Source organism: Lactuca sativa, chromosome 5 (assembly GCF_002870075.4).
Source record: "Lactuca sativa cultivar Salinas chromosome 5, Lsat_Salinas_v11, whole genome shotgun sequence".
Lineage (NCBI taxonomy): Eukaryota > Viridiplantae > Streptophyta > Magnoliopsida > Asterales > Asteraceae > Lactuca > Lactuca sativa.
In genome coordinates, this window is record NC_056627.2 from 229,760,562 (window position 1) to 229,773,671 (window position 13,110).

The 13,110-nt window shown below is 35.2% G+C and overlaps 2 protein-coding genes across 3 annotated transcripts; one reads left to right on the forward strand and one right to left on the reverse strand.

The window, feature by feature from the left end:
• The first annotated feature begins 3,472 nt into the window (after nucleotides 1–3,472).
• Nucleotides 3,473–6,861, forward strand: LOC111881805 (bifunctional purple acid phosphatase 26). The gene is made up of 10 exons (XM_023878198.2): nucleotides 3,473–3,631; nucleotides 4,460–4,691; nucleotides 4,770–4,970; nucleotides 5,072–5,183; nucleotides 5,257–5,483; nucleotides 5,559–5,697; nucleotides 5,772–5,992; nucleotides 6,072–6,193; nucleotides 6,283–6,444; nucleotides 6,547–6,861. The coding sequence occupies exons 2-10, from the start codon at nucleotides 4,494–4,496 to the stop codon at nucleotides 6,626–6,628; spliced, it is 1,464 nt and encodes a 487-aa protein (XP_023733966.1). The 5' UTR covers nucleotides 3,473–3,631; nucleotides 4,460–4,493; the 3' UTR covers nucleotides 6,629–6,861.
• LOC111881804 (calmodulin-binding receptor-like cytoplasmic kinase 3) lies at nucleotides 6,834–10,467 on the reverse strand. 2 transcript variants are annotated; one of them, XM_023878197.2, is made up of 8 exons: nucleotides 10,275–10,467; nucleotides 9,110–9,740; nucleotides 8,814–9,017; nucleotides 8,319–8,581; nucleotides 8,063–8,228; nucleotides 7,838–7,927; nucleotides 7,403–7,701; nucleotides 6,834–7,264 (listed from the first exon to the last, which is right to left on the reverse strand). In XM_023878197.2, exons 2-8 carry the CDS (start codon nucleotides 9,360–9,362, stop codon nucleotides 7,055–7,057), a joined length of 1,485 nt encoding a protein of 494 aa, XP_023733965.1. In that variant the 5' UTR covers nucleotides 9,363–9,740; nucleotides 10,275–10,467; the 3' UTR covers nucleotides 6,834–7,054. The 2 variants fall into 2 exon arrangements, with proteins under 2 accessions (XP_023733965.1, XP_042758682.1); XM_042902748.2 differs by lacking the exon at nucleotides 10,275–10,467 and adding an exon at nucleotides 10,133–10,255.
• Nucleotides 10,468–13,110: the final 2,643 nt, after the last annotated feature.

The window sequence follows — 13,110 nt, forward strand, 5'->3', positions numbered from 1 at the left end:
TCTTTTTGCCGAAAAGTCGTTTTCGACCCCTATTGCCTCTAAATTGACTAGCCCGGATCTGCGAGCGTTACACTTGAGCTCTAGGATCTAGAACTAGATCATCTTTTGGCATCCAAAGGAGGTATAAAGCTCTTATATTTCCTCTTAGAAGCTTAGATCTAGGGTTTTGAAGCTTTGGACCTTTTTAGGTCCAAAGAATGGATCTTTTTCATTCAACTTCGTTTTTGAGCTTAGGGTTGCCACCCTTGAAGCTCAAAGTGTTCCTTTAGCAGTAAAGTTGCAAGCTTCAAGGCCTTTAGGTAGCCATGCATGAGATTTACCCATTTCCATGGAATTTTATTGCTATTTTTAGAGTTGGGTTCATTTGGTGGGTTGCAAGCCACCAAGTGATTGACTTTATGAGTTAGGACGAGGTATTGGACTCAGATATGTAGTTTGGACGTAGTGTCTTAAGGGATTAAGCAGTTTTGGAGAAAATGGATTAACAGGCGAGTGCGCTGGGCGTACACACCAGTACGTGCAGTGTACAAACCATTCAAGCAGAATGCGCAGCATACATAAAGGTACGCTCAGCGTACGCTCAGACAGTGGGCTTTATATTATTGGGCCTCGGTTTGGGCCAAGCTTTGGACATAGTAGTAGTTTGGCCGTGATGGGCCTTCAGAAGTCAGTCAAGGGCCCAAGGACTAGTTAGGCTTGAGAGGAAAGCCCATTTGAGGAGTTGGGCCCAATTTAGAAAATTGGGCCATTTGGGGACTTTAATGGGCTTTAATGAGTTTTGAAGGACTAGAGAGGATCGGGTCTAGGTCATGGCCCAAATTAGATCAAAAAAGGGTAAAACAGTCATTTTACCCTTAGAAGGATTCTCAGTTTTTGACTAAGTGTTTATTTGGTCATAATAGTCGGAGAGTAGTTGGAGCAGCGAACAGAGTTACCTTGCACGAGTTTTCAACAGCCAGATTGAGAAGTGAGTTTTCCTCCAGTAGGAATGGTTCTAAGGCACCAATGTCGGCCCGTTTATGTAGTTATAGTATGTCGGACTCCGGTCCGATGTCGGGGTTAGCCCGATGCAGATTACATGTTTCTGGACTTCGGTCCGATGCCGAGGTTAGCCCGATGCATATTACATGATTATGGACTTTGGTCCGATGTCGGGGCGGTGCCGAGAAGTAGTTATGTAAGCTTGATGTCTTTGTGATTCATGCATGTTATATGTTATTTGTTATGTGTTCCGGGCTTAGGTCCGATGTCGGGGCAAGCCTGATGTATGCTAGTTTATATGTTATATGTTATATGTTCCGGGCTTCGGTCTGATGTCGGGGTAAGCCTGATGCCAGACGTAGTCTAATGCCGGGCAGGAGTCCGATGTCGGGTAAGCCGATGGGTTCGTCCCGATGCAGTTGGGTGTAGTCCCAAAGTTATAATATTTGTTATATGTTATGTGTATGGTATGTGGTAGTTGGGGGGGGGGGGGGGGGAAGCTCACTAATCTTCATGCTTACAGTTTTCAGTTTTGGTTTCACGGGTTGACAGCATGGCACATACCACAGTCTTTCTGGCCTGGGAGATTACTCTGATATTTTTATCATATGTTTTTGTCACAGTATTTGATATGATGTTTTCTGATGCATGATACATGGTTTTCTTTATGATTATGGATGGTTTATGGTTTTATAATAATTTTTACAACAAAATTTTTGGACTATATTTTCGGGATGTTTCATGATCCACTCAGTTTATATGCGTCACAGGTATCAAGATTTAAGCTACGGGAACTTGATTAGGATGTTGAGTGATTAAGAGAGAGCATGCAATGGTGTTCAGGACCATTAGGTCTTTACGTTGTAACTTATGTATCTGTATTGATTATGACATCCTTAGGATTTTTATTTGTGACAATCTTATACTCAAAAGATTTTTATATACTGGGATTTTCCACAAATGGGGTATCATGATTTTTAGAACGTAAAGAAAGTTATTTTTTTTCTAAAAATTAGAGGATGTCACATGTTCCATCAACTGCCTTCAACATTTTTGAATATCCTTTTGCAAATCCATTATTATTTGGTCGTTAAGTACAATTGGTGGTGGTGGTGGTGGTGGTAGTTCGGATGCATATGAACCTTTGTTTAGCATCTTGTCATGCATGCTTTTGTAGACTCTTATAATTAGGTGACTTACGAGGTGATGGTGTAAGAGACGGTTTCATGTGAACGTGTGCAGTAGGTAAAGCATCGCGTTCAATCGATGCAGACCTAAAAGACCACCAGGTCGCACGACTCTCATCCATTGGTGGCTGCAACGCCTCTATAAGTTTATTATCCTACTAACTTAATTATACATCAATTGTTAACATAATTATGCATAGGTTTGAAAATAAAATATTTATATAAATAATCATACCCACTCAACATCAAGAAATGTATCACATTACAACTTCTTTAAACTCGTAAGCTTTGACCATCCAACAGCCCGAGGGATCACATTGGTTGTCGGATACCAAACAAACTGTTAAACTGAAAAACTTTTCAGAATCCATATCTTGAAAGAATAATGTATCAAAATATTAGCAAACATAATGTATTTTACCTTAAAAGTGTATAAAAATCTGCTTATGTTGTACATCAATTTTTGAGGTTGTGTTTCTTTCTTTGATGGGATGAATAAACATATAAATCTTATCAAATATCATCCCTAACCGATAGTACAATTGATCCTAAATATGCGACATAAAAAAATGCATTGTTACTTCCGTAAAAAAATTCTTATTATGATTAATGATAATTATAAATTAACGACATGATACTTGTTGAAATTATCAAAGAAGGATACCAAACCAAAATACTCCTCTTTCACTGGCTGACTAGCCAACCGACCATTAAAAACCCTTCTCCAATAGATATAATAGATTGACATGGATCGCATCATCGTCTGATAACTAATGAAGCAATGTTTCAAACACATCAATAACATGTAATTTTACGAACTCAATCATCTTAACAACGGGAAAGAGTAAAGACACAAACCAAAATATGAGACTACAAAATATTCACCGAAGATATTGGTTGGTTTGATATTAGCATGGTATTCAAATTTTGGTTGTTTGATATTACCATGGTATTCAAATTTTTGTACCATCACCGTACTAATATTGTTTAATTAATACAGTACTACCAACCAAACATGTCGACTACCAATTTTTTTGGTTCGGTTAATAATAATATATTTGTTGGTTTTTCATAGTACAATTTTGACAACCCTAAAATTAGTATAAATTTATATCAAATATATAATTTTAAATAAAAAGGGCTCAAATATTGTCAAAATAGTAAATAAGACCTGCAAAAATGATATTTTCTTATTAATTATTATCCCTGTTACATTTTATATCAAGGAGCTTGTGGAGTTGTGGTATAAAATTGATGCACCTAGCTCGTGGGACCGGTCCAACCCGCTAACTTACGCCAATGCTAATGTAAACCACAATCATGATTTCTACTAATTTACGCAACCTGCATCTGCCTGTGTCGCCTGAAAAACATCAGCGACTATTTCCACCTACTCCTCCATTTTCTCTTTCTATTATCATCCAATGAGCTGAGGATCTATTGATCTCTTCATTGAATCCGAGGTAAGTCAATGCTCTATAAACTCTACGAATCTATACACGCAGCTTGATTAAGTATTTGTTTGAGCTAATTCTTACAGTTGAATTTGAATCTACACTGGCTGATGGTTAGAATTGAAAGTTTTTTACTAAATAATGTTGACCCGAAAGTTTGTTTGGTGAATTTAATTGAACGATTTTATTGCATTTGATGCCAATTGTGGATTTTGACTGGACAAATCATGAAGTATTGCTGTGACTTTATTTGCCTGAGCATCATCTATCGCACAATTAATGTTTGCATGTACTGTGATTGAATTACCATGGATTCGCTAGGATAAAACTCATAATCTGTCTGTGATAGATATGTACTTCTTGCAAATTGAGAATTTCACCAGATAAACAATGCGTTATTGTTGTGACTTCGTTGTTGGAATTTCATAAATCAAAAAGGCTCGCAGGTATCGCGATAGGGATAAAGGAGAATCATAACTTGTTTAAGAATAAAACTCTAAAGCTATTTCAGAAACTTTCAGTTCTTTTTTCTTTCTTTTATAAAGTTAGAACTGTAGACTGATTATTCAAGTATGCACTTTATCAAATCAAATTCGATTGGCTATACCTAAAGTTGATGTCACTCAGTGTTTAGTTTGTAAAACATGTATTTATTCGCTTGAAACAGTGAACTTTATTAATGAACAGTTTTTGCTATTTGGTTCACCTGTAAATAGACGTCACCCAATGTTAGAACATGGAAAAAGGAACCCATAAGTTCAAATTTCTAGTCTAATTCTTTTCTATATAAGGAAAGTTCCAATATCATCATATAATAATCCAGAACTTTGTGTGCAGTTTATACTATTTGGGACTTGTAACTGATTGAACAATGAACAATTTAAAGGATAAGAAAATGGGATCTATGATACCTGAGTTTCTTCTTATTAGCTGTGTTCTCTTCTTCTTTCTGAACAATGTCTATGCTGGTGTCACAAGCACTTTCATCCGTTCAGAATGGCCATCAGTTGACATTCCTCTTGATAATGAAGTTTTTGTGAAACCCAATGGTCATAATGCACCTGAACAGGTATTATTGTCTACTTATATTTCTTCAACTCTTTTCATTCTTTCAGTTTACTTATTATTTCATGTTCTTATTCTTTAGGTACACATCACTCAAGGAGATTATGATGGAAAAGCCATGATCATAATATGGGTGACACCTGATGAACCAGGGTCAAACCAAGTCAAATATGGGACATCAGAGAATAAGTATGACTTTACTGCAGAAGGAACTGTGAAAACCTATACTTTTTACAACTACACATCCGGATACATTCATGTGTGCCATGTTGAAAATCTTGAGGTATTTGTTAATTAACTCAATGACAATAATAGTTCTTTTTTTTAAATGGTATGATTCTTGATAATGACTTGAAAGATCTTATCTTGTGTGTTTCTTGTTAGTATGACACCAAGTACTATTATGAGATTGGAGAAGGTGATTCTGCTCGACAATTTTGGTTTCAAACACCTCCAAAAATCGATCCAAATGCTTCTTACAAATTTGGAATCATAGGTGAGTGAGTGAGTCACTTCTTTGTTTTGTAAAATTACTTAAATACCCTTTTAACCGTATGTGTTTTTTTCAGGCGACCTAGGGCAAACATTCAATTCTCTATCCACTCTTGAACATTACATTCAAAGTGGAGCACAAACAGTGTTACATGTTGGAGATTTATCTTATGCTGATAGGTATAAATATGATGATATGGGTGTAAGATGGGATTCATATGGTCGTTTTGTTGAAAAAATTTCAGCATATCAACCATGGATATGGACCACAGGAAATCATGAGATAGAGTATATGCCATATATGGTAAGTCATGAAATATGAAAATAGATTTTTTAATTCTTCAATTTTTTAATCATAATATTTTCTTGTTTTCATCAGAATGAAGTTGTCCCTTTCAAACAATATCTTTATAGATACCCGACTCCTTATACTGCTAGCAAAAGCAGTAATCCTCTTTGGTATGCAATCAGACGTGCATCCGCTCATATAATTGTGTTATCCAGTTATTCCCCATTTGGTAACCTTCTTTTTCTCATAAAATGACCATTTTACCCTTACATTCCAAAATAAAAAATCACAATTTTTTTACAGTGAAATACACACCTCAATGGGAGTGGCTGAAGGAAGAATTTACAAAAGTGGACAGAAAGCAAACACCATGGCTTATTGTCATCATGCATTCACCTATCTATAACAGTAACAGTGCTCACTACATGGAGGGAGAAAGCATGAGAGTTGCATTTGAATCTTGGTTTGTTCAATACAAAGTTGATGTGGTATTTGCTGGACATGTTCATGCTTATGAAAGATCGGTTCGTCTCTTATCTTACTTTTGTTGTTATTAAAGGGTATTTTAGACATTTGGTTAACTAACATTTTGTTTTTACTCAGTATCGTATCTCAAACATACACTACAACATAACGGGTGGTGTGAGTTATCCTGTGCCAGATAAATCAGCTCCTGTTTATATAACTGTTGGAGATGGAGGAAACCAAGAAGGTCTCGCATCAAGGTGATATTTTCTTTTCTTTCATTTAAGTATTTAACCTTCTTTCATATTTATGTAATTGTTCTTTTTTCAAATGATTATGTTTTCCTCAGGTTTAATGATCCTCAGCCTGATTATTCTGCATTTCGGGAGGCTAGCTATGGACATTCTACATTAGAAATAATGAACAAAACACATGCATTTTATCATTGGAATCGAAATGATGATGGGAAGAAAGTTGCAACCGATTCCTTTGTGTTACACAACCAGTACTGGTGAGTACCTAATTTGTACTGTATTTGGCGTGCATTGAACTGTGACTGATAGTCTGATACTCTGATACTGATGTCAATGGGATAAAAATTGTAATGGTGTAGGAACAAGAGTCTTCGAAGAAGGAAATTGAAGAAGAATTATCTACACAACATCGTCCCTACTCTTGAACTTAACCAATTATGAAGGAAAATATCCATGAAATGAAGGCATTGAGTATGTGTTATTGTCATTCAAAGATTCCATTAATTAGCTTCTATGTTGTAATAACAAGTTTGAAGGTAGAATTTATACAAATAATGAGTTTGAAGGGCATAGAACTTCTTTGTTGTATTCATGGACATACAAGTTGTAAATGTATTTAGCGTGCATTAAACTATGGTCAAAAACATAAAAGACGAAAAAAAGATTATTATTCATTGCAATATTTCTATAGATACAACCAAAATAAGATGATGCATCAAATTCTTGTACTATGTAACAATATGCATTGTATACTTGTACTCTTGGTAAAAAAAAAACATTACAAGAAGCAAATCTAGAATAAGAGGAGAAATTTTAAGTTTTACAAAGCTAGAAATCTACAATACAAGAAACTTCAAAGCTTTTGAATTACCCTCTTCTTCCTTGTCTAAGATAGTCCATACGAATGGCCCATAACTGCTCTCCAACTGTCTTCATGTCTGGCCGATCAGCTCGGGTGGGGGCCGCACATTGAAACGCCAAACTCAACATTTTCTCGAAAATCTCCTCGTCCACGGCTTCCCTCATTTGCGGGTCCACCAAGTCCATCGCTTCGCCTTTGTTGTATTTCCCAAACGCCTGCAAAATACAGATATCGTACAACTTTTAATGCACATAGTACAACATAAAGAAGAGTGCAAAACCCTTAACCCTAAACACTAAACCCTACTCACGATAGTGATATTGGTTTTACAAGATGAAGAATTGGATGCTTACCCATCTAATTGTGACCTTTTCCTCGGGTACCCGTTTTGACTCAACGGGTCGACGGCCCGTAAGAATTTCTATGAGCAAAACACCGAAAGAGTAGACATCGCTCTTTGGAGTGAGTTGATAAGTTCTCATATATTCCGGGTCAAGGTACCCGACTGTCCCTTTGACTTTAGTCATAACATGTGTTTTGCCCGATTCAGCTGCCCCAAGTCGGGCAAACCCGAAATCCGCCACTTTGGCCCGCATCCTCTCATTCAGAAGAATGTTCGATGATTTCACATCTCGGTGGATTATTTGTTTTTCTATCAAATATTAAGATCAAATACAAGTGTCAAGATAAAAGAGACCAAATTTGTAAAAAAGTTAGGACTTAATTGCATAATAGGAAGATATGAAAACTGTGATTCTATAACGAAAAAAATCAATAAAAGGCATCACCTGCGTATAAATGAAGGTAGGTTAAACCATGAGCAATATCAATTGAAATTTCAAGCCGTTGACTGAAATCCAAGCAACTTCCATGAACCGCTGTTAAAAAGAAAAATATAAATTAGAGTAAATTACAAATTTGGTCCCTATGGTTTCATTTTGTTTTGGATTGTTGAACTTTTTCCACATTATGAATTGGGAAATAAATTGGGTTATACTATTTGTTAAACTTACCATCTAAATGTTCTCTAAGTGTCCCATTAGACACGTATTCTGTAATAATAAGACGCTCATTCCCTTTATCAACATAACCAAGCAATTTTACAAGATTTCGATGCTCAATCTTTGCAAGTAACTCAATCTCACTTCTAAATTCACTTCTTAGAGCATCAAAATGTTCCTGCATGAAATGAATTTTGTTATGTTAACTATTTCCATTTTCATTTGTTGAGAAATAAAGATGTGATTGTATTTATATTATTATTATTACCTTGCTTGCTCTTTTTATGGCAACAAATTGACCATCTTGTAGTTGAGCTTTATAAACAGTTCCAAATCCCCCTTCACCTAATTTCAATGATGGTGAAAAATTTTGAGTAGCTCTTGCAACTTGACTCACTGTTAGATGAACCGATCCAATCCTATCAAGTTTTGGGGACATTGAAAATCTACCGGGGCTCGGTGGGACCCGCAATGGACTTGCGGGAATCTTTCCGGATACCGAATTCATTTCTACAGATGGAGCACTCTCCACTACAAAATCAAATATCCAATCCATTCTTTTAAGAACCAAATTTCCAATTTCTGTTGATGTGTAATAAAAGATTTGAGAAAATGATTGCAAGTTTAGAGATATTGAACGAAAAAATCAATGAGGGTGAAGTGAGAAATGACGTGTTTTACATAAACAAAGACCTTTTTTTTGGACTAAAGATAACATGAAAACATTCTAAAATGATTCAAAACATCACAACTTTTTACTCACGTGAATTTGAGTCCTTAACAAGAGCAGCATCATCTGTATCTTTTCTTTTAGATCGAAAAAAACAAGGGCAAATAAAACTGCAACAAAGAAACAACATTCCTGTTCCTCCCATGGCCATATATTTTGTTCTAAAAACCGATTTTTTAGTTTCTTTTATAACTAAATCACGCAAGACTCTCCTCCCAGCCTCCACAGGCAAATCATCTACAAAACAACACACAAATCAGCATAAAGATGTTATTTTTAAAAGGGGAAATACATAACTTGATACAAAGTTAGAAACTATAATTATATACCTGAAAAAAGATCCTCCTCAAAGCAGTGATTCACAAAGTTTTTACCGATGAAGCAGTGATTTGCATTGTGTAACTTGATGAACTTGCAAAACCAATCTTTATTTACTAATTCTCCGTTTAAGTAAAGACCAAAATCACTCGAATAGAGAATATTATATGTTTCACAAGGCTTTGTATGTGATAATTGAGAGGTAAATATGATCGGTAATTGCATCAATAGTAGAAAACTTGATACAAAAACTTGCATTCTCATTTCAAGAACATGAATATTCCATCTTTTTTGGAGGCCATTGCTAAAAAGATAGTCGCTTCTCCTTGTGGGTTTCTTTCTTTTTGGGAGTGGAAACTGATGATGAATCTTGATGGGGTAGTGATACTTTATACTAATATCTCAGATATTTTGGATCAAGAATCATGGAGTCAACAAAAAGTCTTGAAAATCTTATCACCAAATCGACAGACGTAATTTAGCCATGTGAGAAGCGAGTTGGAAGAGCAGAAGAATCTTTATGGAAATGACTTGGAAGCTTCAAAGAACTCAAATACAAAAACAGGACTTGATTTTCTTGAATCGAGAATAATTTTAAAACAGAGCATGTCAAGAACCCTAGAATCCGAAAGGACCAAAACCCTGTTTCTCAAAAAAAAAAAAAAAAAAAAAAAACTTAAGTATCTGATACCCAACTCATCAAATAAAGAAAAGTTCCAAGATTTGCGTAAAAGAATCCAATTTCCCCCAAAATTATTACATGTGAAACAAACCCATGCGATGAAACAAGAAAGAAAGCAAAACCCTATTTGAAAACCTCTTAAACTGCCATTAACGAGACAAACTTTAACAAGCCACAGAATTTCACACTCCACAAAAGATGAAACCAAATTGATTCTTTGATACCCACGAAAGGAAAAAAAAACAGTAATAAAAAGTTCTAAATTGACACTACTCCTTTCAAGATTCGCATATTAAAAACCCAATTTTGGCCAAAAAAACAATAAATTCCATCAAACCCAATTGACAATTACCATAAATAACTCAAACCCACATCATAAAACAACCAAGATACCACATATATACAATCCCATGATTGGTCAAAATTTGTGAAGCAACTCAGGAAGGCACCAATTCAAATTTAAGTCAAGATAACTGTAAAGATAAAGGCCAAACCTTTGAAAAGGTGATTGAATGACAACAACAGTGACTTTTTTAATGTTTCCTCTGAAAGAAGATTCGTATGCAGCTTGCTGGAAGGACCTGCGAAGGCAGGAAGGAGAGAGAGAGAGAGAGAGAGAGAGAGAGAGAGAGTGTGGGGCTTAATGAAACTGCCAAAACGAGGAAGCTGCCAATAAATAATGTCATCATGCCCATGTAAACAAAATGAGCTTGTCTTGAAATTCGTATGATTTTGTGAGATGTTCACACGAGGTCATTCTCTCTAGAATTGTAGTAAGTTTTGGTCAAATTATATTTTCTACTTATGGTTTTTTATAAATATTTATTGGGAAGACATGGTGTGTTTTCTATAGCTAAAGTGAACATGGATTTATATAAGAATTGTAATGATTGGATTTTGTAATTTTGAATAATCTGTTTTAATTTCTTGGATATGGACTGGAATATTATTGGCTATATGTAAGACTAGTTGTTAGTGTGAACAAAACATCGACCGGATTATTATATTATTATGAGTAAATAATGCAAAACTAATGTAGTTAGGTGAATAGAATACTTTGAATATAAGTAGATAATTGAATATGATATTATGTTTGATAATATTGATTATAGGTTTAATATAAAGTTTTGGGAAAGGGATAAAATATTGAATATAGGTTTGATTTAGAAATGTAGATGGAGAAGTGATAATAAGATAGAACATTATGTACGCCAATTAGTAAATAAAGTTTCAATTGCAATATCAACGTGTATATTGAGAAAAAAAGGGTAAGCTTTTGTTTTGATAATTCAAAGAAACCATGTTTAATAAATAAAAGTTTTGCGGCCGGTTTTGAAGTTAAAAAGGTTGATTGGTATCCGCTTTCCTGTCTAATTTAAGCCACACATACATAGATGCATCTAGCAAAAGGTAAAGCCACTAACACACCTCAATAATTTCCAATATCCAATATGCCACATACATATATGCATCTAGCAAAACGGTATAGCCACTAAGGCACTAACACCCCTACTACTTTCCAATACCGAGTATGTAATGGATAAAATCATAATATCAAAGTAAGGAAGGTTCACATGTATGGGATGATAATGAACAGTATAAAGTGACTAATCAACTTTTCGAATTTTTACAAATTTGACCATATGTTTCGAAAGGGTTTATCTTGGACCCAAATACGACGGATACCCATCCATTCCTACGGTCCTCCGTACATTAGGAGAACTCGAAATGTCGTGTTCATCACTTTCCGAAACCTCATATCAGATTTGTTTCCCCCTCGAAAGACATGTCTTTTTTTTAATATCTAGGTTCGTAACATTTATGTATATAGTAGTTAAAATATACAAAAAAAAATACTACGAAACAAAAATGATTCTCTAAAATCCAATGAACTTCTTCAAAATGTTAGTATTTAATATTTTAAGCATATGTAATATTTATAAAACTAGAAAGTAGTTAACAATAACATTAAATACTAAAACAAGTTTCAAACTTAAGCTCTAAAACTTTAGTCTTTAACTTCATTTGGTCAGAAGAACTTAGAACGGAGGTAGCAAGGCGAAAGGCAAGGTCACATCATGTCGTCATAGCTAGATTGCATCACATTGCTTTGTAAGAGAGAGAGAGAGAGAGAGAGAGAGGTATAAAAAGAAAAATGTAAGGGTAAATCACACCATTGGTCCCTTGTGTACATGCCAGAAAGCATGGTTAGTCCTTATTTTCAAAAATTAACTCGAGCAGTCTCTGGTCATTATTTTTCTTGCACGGTTAGTCCCTATAGAAGTTAACCATTAATGCTTCCGTTTAAGCTCCCCACGTGCGTTGCACGCAGGGGCATTTTCGTCTTTTTAGGGTTTATATACATGAACCATTATGGCGCGACTTCCAGAACCGATCATTTCTCATTTCATCCTCCTTTCACCCTTTACATTGCACAAGAAAACCTTAGCTTTCTACGATGGTGAACTGGATGATTAGGCAATAATGGGAGGAATATGATCTCCAAAGCTCATACTGTAAAATGTTCTACATACTCAATTCATTATCCATTATACATTCCTAAAAGGTAAAAAAAATTTAATTTTTTTATTTTTATTTTTTGGGTTTTGCAGCTAACAATCCATCTATGTTCTCGATACGATTGAATTATGGTGGAGTTTTTACAAAGTTTCCAGACTGCAAATACATCAAGGGGAAGATGAAATATATTGATGGCATTGACAGTGACTTGTTCTCAGTGCATGATATGGATGAGATGATGGAATTGCTTGATTGCGTGGAACCAGGTAAAAGTATTTACTACCATTTCAAACGACCAACCTGGGATTTATATTTTGGGTTGTATGCTTTTGGTTGTGATGAATATATAAACCACTTTAGGTCATACGTTTATGAGCACAGGGTGATAGAAGTGTACACAGACTTTTGGGAAACCAATTTGCATACGTATCAAATGTCCCCAAACCCTAAAAAGATAAAGATACAAGAAATTCCTTAGTCCCTTTGTCGTAAAAGGTTGTTCTTGACATGGTCAAATTCAGGGGATGATCCTAGTGAAGAAGCCCCTGTTTTTTAGAATGTAGAAACTATGGACCAACCCCTTAATACATTACCTGAAACAACCTTGGAACAACCCCCTGTTACATTGATTGAAACAGTTGAGTCATCCCTTGCCTATATACCAAGAATTTAAAGCCCTTTGACTGAACCAATGATGGGGAGCACATGTCCTAACGTCGATGGATAGGATGATACATTTGAATGGTGTGAACCTTTTGGTGGGACTCCTATGGAACCAGATGAACCAAATAGTGAAAAAGCAGGTGAAGA